Below are 20,037 nucleotides of genomic sequence, written 5' to 3' on the forward strand. Positions count from 1 at the left end.
TAGTGGGAATTAGGATCATGGGCAATTTTCTTGCTGCAGAAGTTTACAGTAAGCATCCTCTTAGCTTCAGAATTGCTGAGATGGAAAGCTGATGACATCAGTTTGGGTGGATTGGGTTTGAGCTGCCAGTACCGAATTTTCCATCCTCTTCAGATCAGTATTAAAGGTGTCTTCTGCTTCTTTGAATACTGCGACCTGTGTCATTAGTGCCAGGTTGTCAGTATAAATTAACTTGCAACATTTCATTTTGGGCACATCGTGTGTGTTTGTGTGTGTTTAAAAACGGATGGTGGTAGTACTGATCCCTATTTGAGAGGTCATTGTGCAGACTCTGCTTTTTGCTAACCTAACTTCCAAGGTGGCACGTAAGGTTCTTTCCAAAAGCATTGACCTAGTGAGTCAAAATATCTGGTCACACAGAAGCAGGTTGGATAGTTTCAGCAGTAGGCCCTTGTGCCAGACAGTGTTATAGGCTGATGACCAGTCGATTAAAAACTGCGCCCTTTTCAAGCTTCCATTGAAAGCTGGCCTCAATATGCAGTCAGTACAAGCACTTGGTCACAGCATTCGCCCTGCACCTAAAACCTGTTGGGGGGTTGTGGTCTCCACGATGATGGTCAGCCTCACCAGGCTTGCCCGCTCCAATACTTTGTATGTTGTACAGAGGAGGGAAATAAGGTGGTAGCTTGTGGCTCATTGGGCACCTTTTCTGGTTTGAAAAGTGCAATGATCTTTGATCATCTCTAAGATGTTGAATTGGCTGGTGTTGATGAGTTCTGTGGATAGTGCTGCCTTCTAGTTGTGCCCTTTTGGTCTGAGATAGTCAAGGAAGTCTGGAAGAATGCCATCAGTGCCAGCTGCTTTTCCTGCTTTGGTAGTAGAAATGGCCGCATCAATCTTGGCTCTTGTAAAGGATTGACAGAGACTTGTAGAAGGGGCGCTTTGTGTGCAGGATTCTTTAAGAGCTATTTCTCCTCTCAGTTCATTTGTTGGCTTACAGACATCTTAGAATTTCTTAGTAGGAGGCTGGCAGTGCTGTTAGCAGAGACTTGAAATGTATGTGGGTTTGATGGTGCCGCTCCACCTCCACAGACTGGCCCATGCTATTTGTGAAGTCTGTGGCCTCCATCATCTCTGTCCATCATTGTCATGTAGAAGTCAGTGATTCCAAGAGAACAGTGGCTACATTTGGGTCACCAGAAGCTTCATACTCCCTTAGGAGAGTTTTGCTGTCTGGGCTCCAGCATGGCATAAAGAAGCTCCATGGTTACAGGAAGATAGTCTTCGTTGTGGCTTTAATAATAAGCTTTGTGAAGAGGTTGAAGTTTTAAGGCTTTGGAGGTATGCTACTAATGGGGTTTTTTTTTATGGTGGTGGAGAAATCCAGGCAGTCCACCCATCTCTGGTTCCAGCATGGAACTGGTACATTGGTAATGATGATGAGTTCGAGGCCAATTATACCACCACTGGCTTGTGCTGACTGTGTGGGAAGGGGTCTAGGACAGTTCAAAATGCAATGAGTTGTGATCCACTGGAGTCCATAAATCAGGTCTGTGTTCTTTCTTCCATCGGGCTGAGCAGAAGGTTCACTTTTTTTGTTTTGCGTCAAAAGGTACTGAGCCAGTGCGCACTTGGTGAGCCATTTGCCTACGCTGTCGTTCATTGAAATGCCCCATGTTGGATGGTGGCAGTTAAAATTGCCAAACTATGCAGATGGGTGATGTGATTTTGATAGGGTTGGTAAAGGTCACTGCTGATTGGATAGCTTACACATGTTATATATGGTCAGCTCACTGACTTGGATATCAATTGTGAAACTGTCATCTGTTGTTGGTAGTGCATTGGCTATGTTTTTTAATTTTGGCCTGATATAGGTGGCCATTCCGTGTTCTGGATGGTTTTGTTGAGAGAGAGAAGGATGTATCCATTTTGAGCTGCCTTCTGCAGTGTATGTTTCTTGCAGCACCAGGACGTTGATGATGATGTCTGTCAGCAGCCTTGCGATGACATCAATCTTTGAACAAGATAGGCCCTGAACATTAAGTTCTCATAGACAAATGAACTAGCCCATTAGTCAATTAGTGTAGCTCTTGAAAAAGTTGCTATTTTGACTGAGAAGTCGATGAATAATAATCAGTCTACAAAGTGGTGGCATTAGTTCATACACATAAATTAAAATGTACTTACCAGGGAAGACCACATGAAGGTTGCCACCATTGCTCCTTTGCCTCATGTAAAGCCCTGGCAAGAAACTGACAGAGAAACTTCACTGAATGTTTATTTTCTTTGTTCCACCATTTGGAACAGATTCTTGTCAGGGGGTACGTATTGAGCCAAGCTGAAGTTGTGATAGAGGTCCATGGAAATGAATAGATAATGCTTCTAATGAAAAGTGCTGTGTTGGCCTGAGGATATACCATAAATGCTAAAGTCAAAACTTATATTGATGTCAGTAATGCAGGATCATGCTCCTAAAGTGCAAATTCATTATCTTCAATTACGCATTTTGAGCCATCAGGATCATAATTCCAGATAGTGTATGATCAACTTTCTTTTCCCTTTGTTTTTTCTCTTGCTCATGTTAATCAAGGTTATGAGTTTACTTTGGCAGAATATTATGGAATTTTATCTCATAGGACTCTTCTGCAGTTCTGTGTGTTAAGTTTTGGGGAGTGCAGCAGACAATATACGTTGTATTCTGAAAAACTGTTCAGGATATATGGTTATATATATATCAGAATGAGATAGTTTCATTGCACCTTTGACATGTACTAAGAGGTGCTTTGGGAATTGCTTTACCAGTTCATTAACATGAATAGGAGTTGTGGTCTGTGCTGGAGGAAGGTATGGCTGGAATCTAAATTCTGTGCGCCAAAGCCACACAGCAAGTTAGTGGCTGAGCTAGGGTTATAACTCAGAAGTTCCTGGTTCCTAGTCTCAAACTCGGTTCAGCAGAGCATCCAGTCTTTCCAAGAAAGGACACTGACTGACAGTTCAAGACTGATCTTCTACGCATTGCTGATAACAGTGCTTACCTGTGTGAGAAGTCCCATAGACTTTTAACTTTAGAAGATTGAGCCTTTAGTTTTGAACTGGCAGTGTGTTTTTTCTTGGAAGGCAGCGTGTTCTGGTGGACTAAACACGGGACTGGAATCCAAGAATGTCAGATTTCTAATTCCAGCTCGGTCATTGCCTTGCTGAATTGTTATATTTTATTATATTATATTTAATGGAGATATCCCATCTCCTAGAACTGGAAGGGACCTTGAAAGGTCATCGAGTCCAGCCCCCTGCCTTCCTTAGCAGGACCAAGTACTGATTTTGCCCCAGATCCCCAAGTGGCCCCCTCAAGGATTGAACTCACAACCCTGGGTTTAGCAGGCCAATGCTCAAACCACTGAGCTATCCCGTTGCCTTGGGCAAGTCACTATAAATCCCATGCCTCGGTTTCCCTATCTGCAAAATGCGGCTGATACAGTGTACAGCACTGTGAAAATAAGTTCAAAAGTATTGTAGATATTACTCTTTCCGCTACACTACATAGTGGTTTTTCCTTGCCATGACTGATTCCAAGGGCTTGAAATATTAAGTGAAGATATCCAGAAAAGTCATGCATGTACAACTGTATTTTTTGTTCTCTTTGGAGTCGTCTTCATCTTCATCATCACCTTATGTAAGAAAGAAACTAAGTATAAGTAGTTGGTGTTGACTTGTTCATATCCTCCAATTTCACACGGGGCCCTCTGAGCATGAATTTTAAAATAGACTTGAACAGTGCATTCAGTAATTTTACCTATGGAATAAAGCTTTCAGATTTTCATAGAAAAAAGTTGTCTATAACAGCAACCATGTAGCAGCATAGTGTATTTTCTTAACAGATAAGTAGGAGAGGCTACTTTCATAGGAAACTTATAGACCTGTGTGTTGATTTGTTGGTGGGCACGAGATACAGGGCTTCTGAGAGCTCGGCCAGAGAGAGAGAGGCAGCTCCAGCCGGTCTCGTTCGCCCGCACTGACTGTAGGGAGTTTGGTCTAGAGCATCCTGCAGGCTTTGGCGTCGGTCGGTTCCAGGGAGAAAAGGCTGGCGTAGAAGGCCCTGGCCCTTCCATGCATCTCCTCCAGATCCGTGAGGAGGGTGCCATCCTCTGCAAGGAGGCAGGTGACATGCTTTTTGGCCCCCCTCTTTTTCTCCAGGGCATAGAAGAAGTGGGAGCTGTGATCCATCTCCCGCAGGAGAGGGATGCGGGATCGAAAAAAGGCACCCCGGGCAGCTATTCTTTATTTCCGTTAAGTCAAATAACCTCTCATTCCCCTTCTGGTTTTTCTGTGAACGAGTGGTATTTGGAAAGAGCTGTATAAGCAATTGTTGTTTTATCCATCTTTCAAAATTTGTGCCAAATTACTAGAAGAGGCAAATCTTTTAAGTCTATAAAGTTAGTAAACTCAGTTGATTATAATAATATATTATAAGCATTTAATAGCAAAATTCAAGATGGAAACTAACCAAGTCATACTGAAATGTTGTAATCAAATGTGGATGTTGCAGTGCAATTTAAAGCATGTAAGGAACAGATACTTCCAAGTTGATAGGTGTCTGAAAAATAAATTACATAAATATTTGAAAAAAAAAATGAAATGTTCCTTTGCTCCTCACAGTCTGTTAATTTTAAAGTGGTAAGACCCCAAATTGATTATCAGAAACAGCTTTAGGATTGCACCTCAAAACATTTGGAGTAAACTATCTGTTCCATTAACACATCTGACTTCAGACAACTTTCATCTTCTGTGTAAGGACTTGTCAATGTGTAGAAATAACTGACATTGACTGTTGTTTGTCTATTTCGGACTGAATGCCTGTATTATATTGACATGTTTCTATATTAGAGTATGCTAGTGTAAAATTAAATGTCTGCTACATGCAGAGCACCTTCATGAAAACAAGATGTATTTTAGAAGTTTCTCAATAAATGTCTCAAAACATTGACATTTATTTTATAGCTGGAACTTGCTTTTTTAGCTATCAGACATATTTTATAAAAAATATATTTTTTGAAAATAGTCTTACTGATGCTTATTGATATCAGTAAAATAATCAGGGATGCTGTTAGATTTAAGTTTTTATATTCTTGTCGTCAACATCTGTTGACCTCCTTACACCAACTGTTTTACTTTCTGACACCCAGGTACCAAAATGAAACAGTTAGCTTTATTTATTTTACTTGTTCACTTCAGAATAGTAGTCTATTATCAGTTGCCATGCAGCTAAGAAGCTCTGTGGAGGAGTGGATAATTTCTAGGGAATAGTATATGCTACTTTTAGAAAATATTTATGTCCTATATAGATATTTCTTTGTATAGGTGTTTTTTAAAATGTCCTTCTAATTTCAGGTATTAACTATATTACTATACTGTACCGTATTATTCTGGATCATATGCAAATAATATGTTCAGCAGCAGTTTATTTTTAAGACCTTCATCCTGTATCACTTAAATTCAGAATTAAAAATTCATATCTAATTGTCCTACATCATATGTAAGAAATAAAGCCTTCTATACTGTACCTATCCTGGGCGTAATGAATGGCTGGGAGAAATTACTAGCCAGGGGCCAGTGATCATTTCTCATGGGTTAACCTCCAGAAATGTTATTTCTGTTACTGTCTGAAAAAATAAAATGGGCTTGTGGATCTTTCATGGTTTGGTGTGTACCTTGAATTCATTATAGAGAACTAATAATGAATGTTAAAGATCTTTAATATCCATCTGCAGCAACCATGTATACTGATGACTCCTAAAATATTCAATATTTTGGCCATTTAACAATATGGTTGTCTTCCAAATTCTTATTTTAATGAATGAAGCTGAAGTGATATGGAAGGCACACAGTAAAATCATTGCTCTTCCACTTACATATTTAAAATTAAGGATTTGTTGTACATAAATTTGTAGTCATTCTCGGTTTGGGTTTCAAATATGACACCCAAAATAGCCATTAACTGCATGGCAGGTCATAAAAAGCAGCAAAAATACACAAAGTTCCTAAAACATGCACATCACTCAGAAAGTTTTCATTCTACTTTGGCCTCACCTCCCTTTGTCACTGCCTTCTTTTTTGTGAATTTAGGCTGCAAGAGCTGTTGTATTTGTTTGTCATATTTGTTTATAAAGCACCATGCAAGCTTAGGGATATTTGAAAATAATAATCTCCTGATTAGTATGTTCTGTTGTTGAAGAGTAGGTGCTTTGGTGATATTATTAGCAGACAGCTCTCTAAATATGTAATGTTCACTTTTGGATGACTTAATGGTATATCTTTTGTTCTAGCAGCTGATGAAATTGAATCTGTCAGTGAATGTTATTAACTAATTACTTTTTTTTGGTAGGTTATCTTGCAAGGGGATATCATTCTTCGTATGTAAAGAACATCTTTTTGGTCACTGAATTTGGAATGTTACTTTACTTGTGAATCTGATGGAGGAATAGCCAGATCTCAGACTTCTACTCTGGAAGGCTTTACAGGAAATACAAGATGTCGTCGAATAGGAGTCAGAACCCACATGGACTTAAACAGATTGGTCTTGACCAGATATGGGATGACCTTAGAGCTGGAATTCAACAGGTTTATACCAGACAAAGTATGGCAAAATCCAGATATATGGAACTCTACACGTATCCTTATACTTAAAAATAAATAAATAAAAATTGGTTAATATTTTACTGTCAATTAAGAACTAAAATCACCTTATAACTTAAAGTAAGTTTTTAAAACTTTTGATGGTGTTTTATACTTTTTGTTTTTAAACTTCATTTTTGAAAATGGTTAGCCTTTCCTATTTTGTTGTGACAAAAACAAGTAGAAGGACCAGTCACTGGTATAATAAAAATCATGAGTGAATGTGTTTAGCTTGATAAATGCTTGTCTTGAAAATATATTTTTAATAATTGTACTTATTTTTAAAATGTCAAGTGGAATGCTATTAGTTTTACAAGACAGCAGACACTTAAAGGTGATTTTTAATAGATAATATTTAGTGCACCTTGTAAATATTAAATTATCATTCCTCATTAATGATCAGTACAGTGGAAACATTTTTTCCTTCTACCCTTTTCACTTTGACATTTTACTGCAAGGCTTTTTTGTAATGTTCAGTTATCTACTTTAGAGTAGTGGAGGAATTTTCTCTTGCAGTAGGGCTTGTCCAACTATAGGGTTAGCATGTTTCTCTGCAGAATACTGGAGTCAGTTTCAAAGCTTTCAGGCTGGAGTAAGAAATAGCTCTGTGAATTTCTCTTTAGAATTACTGGCTTCCACTAAGATAGCAATTGAAATTTTTGAGCAGCTCCCAGTCTAGAGATTGCTTTAATGTTTAGAAGGATTCTAAAACAGTGTGGTGTTTTTGTTTTCATGTTCATGTTGGCCTAATACTTGGAAGTTATATTCAAGGAAAATGTTCCTGCTCAGAGACTCTTCTGTCAGATCTGTTATTTATGGTGGAGAAAGGCAAAAAGCATCAGGAAGTATATGTCTCCTTTGATATCTTCAGACCTTTAAGGGAAGAAGTGAGTCTTGTGAACTCCTTGAGAGAGACAGATAATTTTCACAAAAGTCTGGAAAATGCCCTTTCTGCTTTGGAACCACCAGTTCCCTCTTTTTACCCTCATAAGAACCTTGTATTTCTGCAGTAACAAGAAAACACTGTCATGAAGTTTAGAGATAGAATAAAGAAAAATGTTATTTGGAAGTGAATGTGTTCTCTCCTAATTTTTAGTCTAATTCTGTTATACTCCTTTATGAATTAAAATGACCGTTTTAAATGGTTGGTAAGCAGATGGGCATGGTATCTCTCAATTAAGATTTTTAAAATATTCTTGAAACTGTATTGGAGTTTCAGAAATTGTGCATCTGTCAAATTGCAGTCCAGTTTGTAGGATTCAGTGTTGTGAATAGATGGGGACTTAATTTCAAAACTTGAAGAAAGTTTGTGTGGAGGATGGATTGACTGAAGGCTGTGTAATGTAAGCAGTTCTCTAGATGCCATAAGAGGGTAGGGTGATGTATGTAATCCATCAAATGTTCTTCAGAGTGTGCTCATAATAATCTTCTGAATTGTGACTTCAGATTCCAAATCAGTGGAAATAACCAATGTATTCTTCGTTGGATTTTTACAGAGTGCTCTTTCGGTAATAGTTGGGAATGTGTTGAATTCTGGACTTAATGCTTCGGGATCTAGTCTTAGAATTTCGAGAGCAGACCAAATAGGTTAACTTTTTTTAGTCCCAGATCTAGATGGGGCAGGCTGTGTGTTGGCTGAACGAGAAAAATCTACAATATTTAAATGAGTGCTAGAAATATTAAGAAAGTGATGTGCAGTAGAACTTACGAGAACACTGAGATTCAACTGTATTCAGTTTCTAGTGTCTAAAAATCTCTTGAAATATATAGACTTGAGATCTTTCTTTTATAAGCCTATTACTTGAAGGGAAGGGAGAGAACCAATATGCTGGAAAGGTCTATCTGTGTTTTTACTCTTAGTTTTTTTTATTTTTCCAAAGCAAATAAAGTACAAGTAGTACAAAGTAAGTCATACTAGATCAGATATATTTAAAAATACAGTTTGAGGATACTCTTTTCTCTGTTCTATATCTGTATGTCTGGAAATGCTAGGCACCCACTATGTGTTAGTGTTACTGCAGGTTAATGAAACAGAATCACATAAGATATCTGAGATTCTCATAAATGCAAGATCTGAATGATACCCCAGATACCCTCTGAAGGGTAAAGATCCACTAAATTCAGATCTTAGTGCAATTCACTTTTTAACCTCTTTTGTATTACCTTACCTTTTGCCATTTTAAGGCAACATCACGCTGTAGAATAGAGAGATAAAGTTGTTTATTACTACAGTAGCACTGGTTCGGTATAAAATGGTTTGAGAACAGCTTCAAGCTGTCCCACACTTTTAAATTTCATTGAGCAAATAAGCATTGTGGGAAAGTTTTATGTTTCAAATGGAAGATTTTTTTTTTTTTTATTTCTACAAGATATCATAAGTAGTTTTAAATTAAAAGGTGCTTGGTAAAGTATCAGTCAATTTACTCTTAAATACACTAAAGAAAACATCCTCTTCTATGGAATATTTTATGTGGGAAAGGATTACACTTGAGGATATTGCAGATGTTCATATTGTTCATTTGGTCAATCATGCCCATATACAGTGATTATTACTTGGTATAGCGATCCATGTGGTATTAGGATACCAAATGAATAACTTGGTATTAGGATCCATTACTCTTGGAACCACTAAGCAGATCTGAAGAAGAGCTCTGTGTAAAGTCAAAAGCTTCTCTTTCACCAGCAGAAGTTGATCCAATAAAAGATATTACTTCACCCAACTCATCTCTCTAATATCCTAGGAGCTACGTGGCCACAACAGCATTGCTGGCAAAAATGAAAAGTAATTCAGCATTGTTCATTAGAGCAAAGTAGTCTAAGGAACATCAGAATTCACACTTGAAGCAGCCTCATTTTTCCATTAATCAAGAAAATCCAATGTGTGCTCCCTTTTTGTCCAGCTCCCCAACCATGATGTAAGTAATGGCACAAACTGGATCTGCAGAGATTTTTTTTTTTTCCCCCCTTTCAAAAAGGACTAACGTTTTTTAGAATATCTGCCTTTTACCATTTGTCTAAATTCAGATGGCAGTTTCAGAATGATAGCAGAATTGTATTGCCATAACCTATGTAGTGAAGAGCGTTTGGCTGCCATATACAGTAATAGTACACTTAACTTTCTAGAGTAACAGTATCATCCTGAGCGACCGGGGTGTCAGCTTCTAGGCAGAAGACATGTAGACAGCAACAGTGTGATCTAGTATTCATATACTTAAAAAGACAAGAGATTTATGTTGTGTTTATAATGTGTTTAGATGATTAAGGGGAAAATAAAATTCCTCTTGGAGTAGTGTCCCTGAGGGTGCTCCACTGCATGTGCACATGTGCCCCTTTGGGATTTTTTCTACTAACAGTGCCCTGTGTCTCTTTGTGTCGGACACAGAGCCTATATAGGGATGCCTGGGCAAACTGCCCCAGTTCCTTCTCTACTGTTTTGGCATGAGACACCTTTAGGTGCCCACCTTGAGCATGCTTTGGCTAGTTTGTATTCTTGTTATGGTGGTTTGTTAAGATTAGTTAGTAGTATTGAGATGATAGGGTTTTGGGGTGGGGGTTTTTCCCTTCCTCTCTCTTTCTCATTGGGGAGCATTGACTTTCTGGTAGAGTATGCCTGGCTTGCCAGGCGTCAAACGCTGCCACTCTTGCTGAGAAACTACACTTGTGAGTGATGGCCAGTCTAAGTGAGTCTGTTGATTGGGGAGTCCCATGTCTCCAAAAGTGCAATTTCTGCCTAGCCCTCAAATTGAGGGCATGAAATAATAGGGAGACTAAGCTCAGACTGTTAATGATGGTGTGCTCACTTTAACCAGCATCTGACTTAGGTCACGAACCTCGCCCCCATCCCTTACATTTGTCTCTGGACTGATCCAGCTTTCCTTCCACCTTGGTGCAGGCTTCCCCTAAGAAGGAGAGGTCACTGGAGGCTTCTGAGAAGGCTTCCTGAAAGAGGAGTATGGATTATCATCTGAAGGAGCCTGCTCTGAAAAAGCCCAGTTCCCCTGCAAAATCTGTGGTCTCCAAAGCCTCGACCTCTCAGCTCAGTACTGTTGAGTCAAAGGATTTCTCCGGTACAGGCAGAAATGGAAAGCCCCGAACTTGAGGGAGAGACAAGGCTCTGACAGGACTTCAGTATGCTCTAATAGGGACAAAGAGGGCAAGCATAAGCACCCCGGTCCAGTACTGTCAGGCTCAGTCCCACCATCGGTACCTACCCGTTCAACACTTTAGGTACCAAGCAAGCAACAGCGCCCGATTCCATTAGTGCCTACATTATGCCCACCACGATGGTATTGTCAGTATCGGCTACGCATCCTCAGCTACCGCATCGGTACTGATTCCCTACTCAGTACTGCAAAAGGTTAGCTATACGAGGGACCAGTCTTTATTGGATGAGTCAGAATCCTTGCGCCTCATGGGTACCAAAAGACACTCGGTACCCAAGAGCTTGGTCGCCAGACTGCTACCTTCCCGAAGTACCGCAGGACTCTACACCTTTTTGTATATGGGCTCCTTCATTGGACGATGTGGAGGAGGATGAAGGGACCTTCCAGTTGGCCTTTTCTGTTTCAGTCTCACATTCCCCAACATATCCTGTCAGGAACCCATTCTTTGACAGTCCGAGGAAAGATAGCAACCATCATCAAAAGTGGAACCACCTGCATGCCATCCTCGCTCCCATATGCCACATCTCCCCCTCTCAGTGGCCATATTGGGATCCCTGGACTGCTTATTGACAGCAATTCTCCAGACCACCACCATCTCAAAGGGATATTAGGGTTGTTCAGCCCTCTCCCTCTCACAGCAGGAGATGTTTGAGGAACAGGAGGCCAGGCCACTCTTAAAACACTCATTTGTCCTCATCTCCAGATGATGCAGTTATGCCCCCTCCACCTTCTGTGACCGACAGTTTTTGGCAATTTCAAGATCTCATGTAGAGGGTAGCTGACACTCTTCAAATTCCACTCAAAAAGGTCAGGGATTCACAATGCAAGCCATTGGATATTCTACAGTCAGCAAAATCCTCCAGGGTGGCATTACCCATCAACGAGGTGCTCCTGGATCCAGCTAAGGCTGTGTGGCAAACACCTGCTACTATTCCACCAATGTGTAAAAGGGCAGATAAAAAGTATGATGATCTCCCCCCCCCCCCCCATTAGAACACTTAACCTGATTTAAACTTTTTCATTTGTTTTGGGGAGAGATGGGAAGTGCACAATCCATTTGTGTAGATACTGGCATTTAAGAAACTCTGTCATTTAGTTTAAAAAACAAACAAAAAAACAAGTTATCCATCTCATGAGAACATCCAAAACATTTGGTTAGTAAGTATTCCATGAAAATAATTTCTATGTGAAATGTACATTAAAGGGAGCTGTCCAAATTTAGGATAATCTGAAATTTGCAAAAGCATTATTCCAGTAAGCCCAATACTCCAAAAGCTGTTTGTTACACTAAAGTGTTCTGATTAACAATTCACTAATTACTTTTAACAAGGATTTCCCAGGTATTCCATTTTAATATTTAAATTTAGGAGCTTTACTAAAGATCATGTTTTGTTACACCTCATTATCTACTGCATAAACTTTTCCTTATTTGTAAATTTGTTTTACTGTGATTAAAATTTTTGTTCAGCCACTTTCTGCTTTACTCCTTGAAATCATTTTTCTTTTATCACTTTCTTTGACCTCTGTTTGAGCTAAATATTAGCATATCTGTGGACAGAATTAGACTCATCTAGTATTCTTCTGTTAAATGTAATTGCTTTACCTACTATGCCAGCTGTAAACAAACACATCTACCTACCATTGTGAACTAAAATAACAGTTAAATGCAGTGTATTTACAGTTTATAAACGTCAAATAACTTTTTTATAAATTAAAATATAAAAACATGGTAAAGTGTGTACGTGTGTATATCTCTATATATATATTTATATTTTTTGGCAGATTGGCTTTGCTACAATATCAGTAGGAGGACTGCCCAAGCAAATGGTCAGGTGCAATACAAATTCAGACTAGCTCCAGCTATTTAGGCCACAGGCATTTCTATCTTAACCAAAGACAGCTGCACAGAAGCCTCCACTGGAATACTTCTGACCATTACGTAATGCAAACTTTAAAAGTCTTGAAAAGCAGTTGGCTAAGTAGACAATGATTGCTACTGCATACATCCTCTGTTTCTGCTCTGTGACGTGCTGTGCTGGTGGGTTTTTTGTTTGGTTTTTTTTTTTTTTTTTTTTTGTCTTAATATTTCAAGTTTAGGATCGCTTGCTGCTTCAGTTGTCTGTATTCTCCAGTCATTCCAGAAATGAGGCTTATTTTTTATTTGACTATTGATACTAAACTGTGCATAATATAGATTTCTGTCTGCAAACAACCTGAAGTACGATACTAGTGAAGGAGTTAACAAGACAGTTCTGTGATGGATCCACTGCTCTTGACAAAAGTCAAACTTTCAGTACAATCTAGTAGAATGTAGGTGGAGCACTTTTTAAACTTTATGTATCTCTTCTCCCCATATCTGGCACATTAGCTGAATTGACTGTGCTCTCCCCACATTGATAGTATACTAAGGGATTCAGTAAGGCAGTTTTTAACACCTGGCATTTGTCTGCCTCTCCTTCAACTCCATTGCAAGACAGCCCTCCACTTTCCTGTCAAGTAGTTTGGGATCACACTGGGGACATCAGTGCAGTATTCATTACCCATCACCATCCATGCAGTTTGTGTGCAGTATATGATGTTTCACAACATCTCTGAATGTGTGTCAGCATATGCATATAAGGAGCCCTTCAGGTTGAAATAAAAACCTATACATTTATGTGTGGGGGGGAAAACGTTACATCTGATAATGAAATATATATATATATATATAAAATGCACATTTTCCCTTGTACAGTAACTTCAATAAACAGCCTTGGACATATAGATATGACTATATGATAACTCTGGCATTTGGATCTCTTCAGTTTGAAATAACTGCATTGTGCATGATCAGTCACTTTTTTCTCATTTGACTCTCATATTGATCACTTTTTTTTTTTTTTTTTAAAGAAACAGGTTATTCAGTACAAAAACAGCTATTGGAGTATTGATGCTGAAACTTTCAAAGGCATGGATTCAACAAATCTGAGTTATGGTTCTCATCATAACTTGCTCCCTTACAGATACAGTAAGAAATATTCTATACTATATCTCCTGTGTGTGTTTGTAAATGGACGTGGTAACTAAATATTACACGTCCACAAGGCACAAGTTAAAATTGCTTTGGGAAACATAACTAAGGTATCCTAACTCCTAAGGTATCCTATACACTTCCAGATATAGCATTCAATTACCATAGAATTTTTATAGTGTGTGGATATACACGCCTAAAAGTTAGTATGTTTTTATGTATATGTAGTTATAATTTATTTGTTGTTGTCTATTACCATGATTGCAAAGGGGAGTTTCGGATTGCAAGGAAATCTGAGATTTATGCTGTGAGTAGGGCCACTGGAATTTATTTGGTGGATTTAGGATAGCTTCTTTTGCTTTTCTTCCTATGGAATTCAGATTTGCATTTAAACAGTTGAAGTTCACATTGTAGATAAATGTGTTCTTTCTCCAATATACATATGTATAGTTGCTCATGCACAATGTTTGCTGTCAGGGATGGCTAAAATCTAATCTGAATTCTGCCACTGACTCTCTAAACAAGTCCCTTTGCGAACTGCTTCATCTCTTCCCGTGTAAACCGGGAATATGCCTACAACATTTTTATATAGTACTTTACATGATTAAAGGTAAATATTTTGTCAGTCTTGTGGAAAACTATCCCGACATAGTATAGATGGAAAATATATATTTAAAAAAAAAAAAAATTGTGGAGAGCGGTTTCATACCAGTGCCTGGGTATATAAGAGCTACCTAGAAGGGTCTGAAATATATTTTTTCTAGTAGCTCATGTTACTGTTTTGAAATTGTGCTGCAGCTTTGTAAACACTCTGCCTGAAGGTGAATTAATTTGACAAGTTTTTAACTTCGGAAAATTTGACCAAAATTCCTTCAACTATTGATTTATGAGAGGGTTAGAAAAATCATGTAAGTGTTTCCATTCGTCTTAGTTTTTGAAAAAGCTTTATTTGGTTGTTTTACAAAACTTACTCTGTGTCATATTTGATCTGAAACTATAACTCAACATTAACAGTTTTTCTCTAATATTCTGTGTTGTATTAAATGCAATAAGCTACTTTTTTTTTTTTTTTTTTTTATAACGCCATTTAACTAGAGCTGTTTTTGATTTGCTGGCAGTTCTGAAAAATCAGGGAAGAAAACTTGTCTTGGGTTAAACTGAAAATATTTTTTAAAACTTTCTGGCAAATTGAAAAATATAAAAAAGTTTGGATTTTGAGTTTTTATGTTAATTTTTTAAAATAAAATAAATTTTAAATAAAATCGAAAAACATTTTAGAAATGAAGACCAATGTGAAAAATTTAAAGTCAAACTTTTATTTTGAAAAGTGTCAAAACTTTTTTTTAAATGTAAGGCTTTTTTCCCAATTAAATCAATTCTGTGAATTCAACGCAAATTTACAAAATGTTTAAATTTACCCACATTTGCATTTTTTGTCAGAAAAATTATGGTTAAAAAATTACATTCAGCCCTACAATTAACACAATGCAAATTATTCTATTTCTGTAACTTCCCAAGTAGTTTCTTTTAAAGTGAAGTGGTTTGTGTACTTTTCCTCAATTATTTTATGCTTATTTCCCTGAGTGAAATATTAACAGTAAACACATAAATGGTAAAGAGATTAACCCAGCTTGTTGGATCATAGGAAGTAGCAAAGTTGATGCCCAGATTCCGCATATATAAAGGAGATTATAAATAATGAATAGAAAAACCCTATTTAGAAAGTTTTCTTGTTATCCTTGTAGCATACTATAGTAGAACCTCAGAGTTACGAACACCAGAGTTACAAACTGACCAGTCAACCACACACCTCATTTGGAACTGGAAGCACGCACTCAGGCAGCAGCAGATGCGCCTCCCCCTCAAAAAATAAAAAGCAAGTACAGTACTGTGTTAAATGTAAACTACTAAAAAAATCAAGGGAGAGCAGCATTTTTCTTCTGCACAGTAAAGTTTCAAAGCTGTATTAAGTCAATGTTTTGAAAAAACAACCATGACGTTTTGTTCAGAGTTACGAACAACTTCCATTCTCAAGGTGTTCATAACTCTGAGGTCCTTCTCTACTTAATTTTGAAGAACCTTCCCACATAATCTGGTTATGCCTCTCAAGGCAACTTCTTAAACAATCAGTTTCATTACAAAAAGATGCAATTAATTTTTGATTTTATATAAGTTTTTATGCTGCCCTCATTTGTGTAGAATCTGAGTGCCTTCCAGTAGTACATTAAGTGACATGACTAACATCTGTCACATGTGGCTTGTTCTTACTCTCTCCAGGGGGAGAATGGTGTGTGCAGGGTACTGTGGGGGGGTTTTGGGGTAGGTTTTTTAATATGTACATGCTGCTATGTGTTTATATTAGAGAAGGCAAGGTTGAAGAAGTCTGCCTTGAATTTGAGCGGTAGGTGGTGAGGTTCCTCTGCATGTTTGTTCCACACACTATGGCTGGCCCCTGAGACAACTCTGTGTTCTGCACAGATGAGCTTTAGATGAGTTGTCAAGGTTTTTTTGGAAGCATTGCAAAGAGACAAGCAACTTTTAGGATGCATGTGTTGAAGTTGAATTAGAACCTAGCTATTGGCCAGTTCTGGTGATTGTGTATCACAATTTACAAGAAAGGGAAGGAAAGCTCAGATTTTTGTCTCTTGAATCTTATACCCTTGAAGGGGCATCAGGAGACTGTATTATGGCTTTATCCCCCCCCCCCCACATTTTTTTTTTTTTTTTTTTTTTTGGCCTTAGGTTTAAAGTTAGTATCTCTTAATAGCAGGATCAGTTTAGAAATAACTTACATTAGGTTCTGATTCTGCAAAGTGCTGTGTCTGTCTTGAAAGTAACAGAAATTGAGGGCAACTAGTACCTCTTAGCAGGTTTAGCAGATTCTCATCACATTATTGGATCAGGCCTTGATGTTTACTAGCTGGACAATTTTCTTGGGAAAGAAGTAAGACTACACTCGTCTGCATATTGGGACAGAATACCCTCTGAGTAATTTTGTCCCCTCAGCTTGATTTGTACATGACTATACAAAATTGCAAAAACATTCCAGTGAGATCTTTTAATATTTCCTAATAGCCATTTGGATACACACATGAGTTCTGAAGTATGCTGCTGTTATGAAACTAGATTTTACTTTCTCTAAGGCAAGAATTCTTTTTATAGAACGCTCCCTGTGATTTTTGGACTGTTTGTGATGTACTTTGTTTCCGGATTACAGATTGATTACACATGCAGCATTTCAGATTTTGTTTTGAATACATCAGTCTTTCTGTCAGTGGCTGGCTATAGCATATGGGAGCACAGAGTGTAAACATCAACAACATGAGAGCAGTATTATTTTTACATGTAGAACACACGGAAGGTCATTTTATGTACAGGAACACTTTCTGATGGACCACACAACAGGAGTAAATGCTGTAATTTGTAATTTGATTTATACAAAAGTCAAGCTGGAAGAATACCAAAATTTGACTATGTAGAATACTTTCATTATGTGCATGCTTGAGATTTGTTCTACGAATGTCCGTCTTATTTTTGGCTAGAATGTCTTTGTCAGTTGCACATTTTCATGCAAGTAAATAAATGATGCTTGTTGGTTTGTGTGTGAGTGTTAAACCTTGCTTCCATTCTATTTGCAGAAATAACTAAATTTAGGGATAATTTGCCAAGAACACTCATCAGTGCTATAATAGTGCTTGAAGTCCGTTGAGGCTTCAAGAAAGGACTACGAATGCACCCTTACTTAGACGATTGGCTGGTGAGAGGCCATCAGCAGATTATGCTCCTTCTTGGAGAGCCAGGAGTTGGATCACTAGCAGAGAAAAGATCTTCTATGATATTCTATGATTCCTATATCTCTCAACACTTGGTCTTCCTGGAAGCCTAGTTGGATAGTGAACACAGCAGAGTCAACACAGGGCGGGCTTACAGTGTTGGGATCAGTCCTTCTGTGACCTCAGCATCTGTATAAGATTGCTTATAGGTGTTTATCCATAGCAGTGAGCTTGGAGTTGGTCCTTGGGGCCTAGTTACCAATAAGAGCAGAAAAAATTGCTGTTTCAATGTGGAATCGGATCAAAGGACTGTAATGATGATTCTCCAGCTGCTGGCCCTATGGTGGAGGCTGGATCACAGGAACCTGGGGGGGCGGGACCTCCTAGTGGTCAGATCTGAATACAAAAATGAACCTATTGGGATGACCTAGAGCAAAGGGACCACAAAGAGGTGATGGTTAATTGACCAACTCAATATGAAGGCAAAACTCACTCGGCTCTCCATTGTACACGATCTTGTCATCAAGTCCTTCTGGGTGCAGTCGGACAATGCAACCAGAGTTTTTATAGGCAAGGAATCACAGGAAATAAATGGACAAACTCCCACATGCGGCTGTTCATCCTGGGTTGAACACTACTTGGTCCAGGGTCATGGGAGCTCAATCACAAGATGTCTGCAGTACACTAGAGTTGGGGAACTGCAGATTATCATCAAGATCAATAGGAAGACAGAGGGTTATTTCAGCGCATTCAGGGATCAAGTCTTTGGGGGAATAGATGCCCTGTTACTTGAGCGGAACTTTGAACTGCTATATGTGTTCTCATTCTGGCATACAGTGAGCAACAAGAGCATCATTTTTCACACAATGCACAATCAGCCTGTGGAACTCCTTCCCAAAGGATGTTGTGAAAGCCAAGACAATAACAGGATTCAAAAAAGAACTAGATAAGTTCATGGAGGATAGGTCCATCAATGGCTATTAGCCAGGATGGGCATGGTTTGTGTCCCTAGCCTCTTGTTTGCCAGAAGCTGGGAATGGGCGACGGGATGGATCACTTGATGTTTACCTGTTCTGTTCATTCCCTCTGGCGTACCTGGCATTGGCCACTGTCAGAAGACAGAATACTGGCTAGATGGGCCTTTGGTCTGACCCAATATGGCCGTTCTTATGTTCTTATAATTTGCTCTGGGGCAGGGAGGGCAGTCCCCCCCCCTCCCCTGACTTTTCATAGGTCTGTATTCTCTATTGTGTCTTCCACTCTTTGCCACCTCCTACCTCCCACTTTTCAGGATATAAAATAATCACATATAATATTTCTACATGCTGGCACAACTTGCTGACAAACATGTACTATTCAATTGCAGCCACCCCCTCCCCATTTTTCTTAAACAACCCCCCCCCCATTTGAGGAAGTTCTCCAAAAGAAAGCCATGCCCACAGGAAACTTCATTCTGAACTCACCAGACTTGCTGTGAGTGCCCTGGCTTCCTGGACCTAGTGAAGCCTCAATTCCATCTCCTAGTGACAGAAGTACAGTCAGTTCACTTCAGATTTACAGCGTGGCTGTTGATAGGGCAAGTTTAGTAGAGAGAGGCTTTTTTTGACAAGGTCCTTTCAACCTTGATTAATTCAAAGAATTCATGTATTTGCATTTAGTATACAAGAATTTGGAAGGTATTCACTATATAATGTGAAAATAGAGGTTTGATGCTATGCTGTAGTACATTCTGAATATTGTGGAATTTTTGCTGAATGGTTGGGGCATAGGAATGAGTGCCAGTTCATTGAAAGTTAACTTTGCTGCAGTTGCAGCTTCTTAGTACTATGTAGACCAGCAGTCTCCAACCTTTTTACTCACAAGATCACTTTTTGAACTTAAGATCAACCCAGGATCTATCTCGCTCCTTTCCTGAGGCCCCACCCCGCTCACTCCACTCCCTCTGTCCCTCGTTCTCCCCCACTCTCACTCACTTTCACCGGGCTGGGGCAGGAGCTTGGCTGGGGCAGATTGGGGGGGGGGCGGGCTCGGGGCGGGGGTTCAGAGTAGGGGGGGGGGGGTGGGGGTGCAGGAGTGTGGGGTGCAAGCTCTGGGAGGGAGTTTGGGTGCAGGAAAGGGCCCCAGGCTGGTGCAGAGCGTTGGGATACAGGAGAGGGTGAGGGGTGTGGGCTCTGGGGGGGGAGGGGTTTGGGTGCAGGAGGGGGCTGTGGCAGGGGATTGGGGTGTGGGATGGGGTGCGGGCTCTGCGAGGGAGCTCGGGGTGTGTGTGTGCAGGAGCAGGTGCGAAGTGGAGGCTCTGGCCGGGAGGCACTTACCATAGGCGGCTCCCAGTCGGCGGTGCAGAGGAGCTCTGGCAGGCTGCTTGCCTGCCATGGCCCCACACTGCTCTCGGAAGCGGCTGGCTGCTGGCTTGTCTCTC

The 20,037-nt window shown here is 39.4% G+C and overlaps 1 protein-coding gene across 2 annotated transcripts in view; it reads left to right on the top strand.

Moving 5' to 3' along the window:
* The window catches only part of CUL1 (cullin 1), an 83,620-nt gene that overhangs the window by 16,735 nt on the left and 46,848 nt on the right, over positions 1 to 20,037 (top strand). For both annotated transcript variants that reach the window (XM_034761284.1, XM_034761285.1), the window contains exon 2: positions 6,383 to 6,668. In XM_034761284.1, the coding sequence (XP_034617175.1) occupies positions 6,529 to 6,668 (140 nt within the window). In that variant the 5' untranslated portion in view covers positions 6,383 to 6,528. The remainder of the gene's footprint in view (positions 1 to 6,382; positions 6,669 to 20,037) is intronic.

This window comes from Trachemys scripta, chromosome 2 (genome assembly GCF_013100865.1).
Source record: "Trachemys scripta elegans isolate TJP31775 chromosome 2, CAS_Tse_1.0, whole genome shotgun sequence".
Classification (NCBI taxonomy): domain Eukaryota; kingdom Metazoa; phylum Chordata; order Testudines; family Emydidae; genus Trachemys; species Trachemys scripta.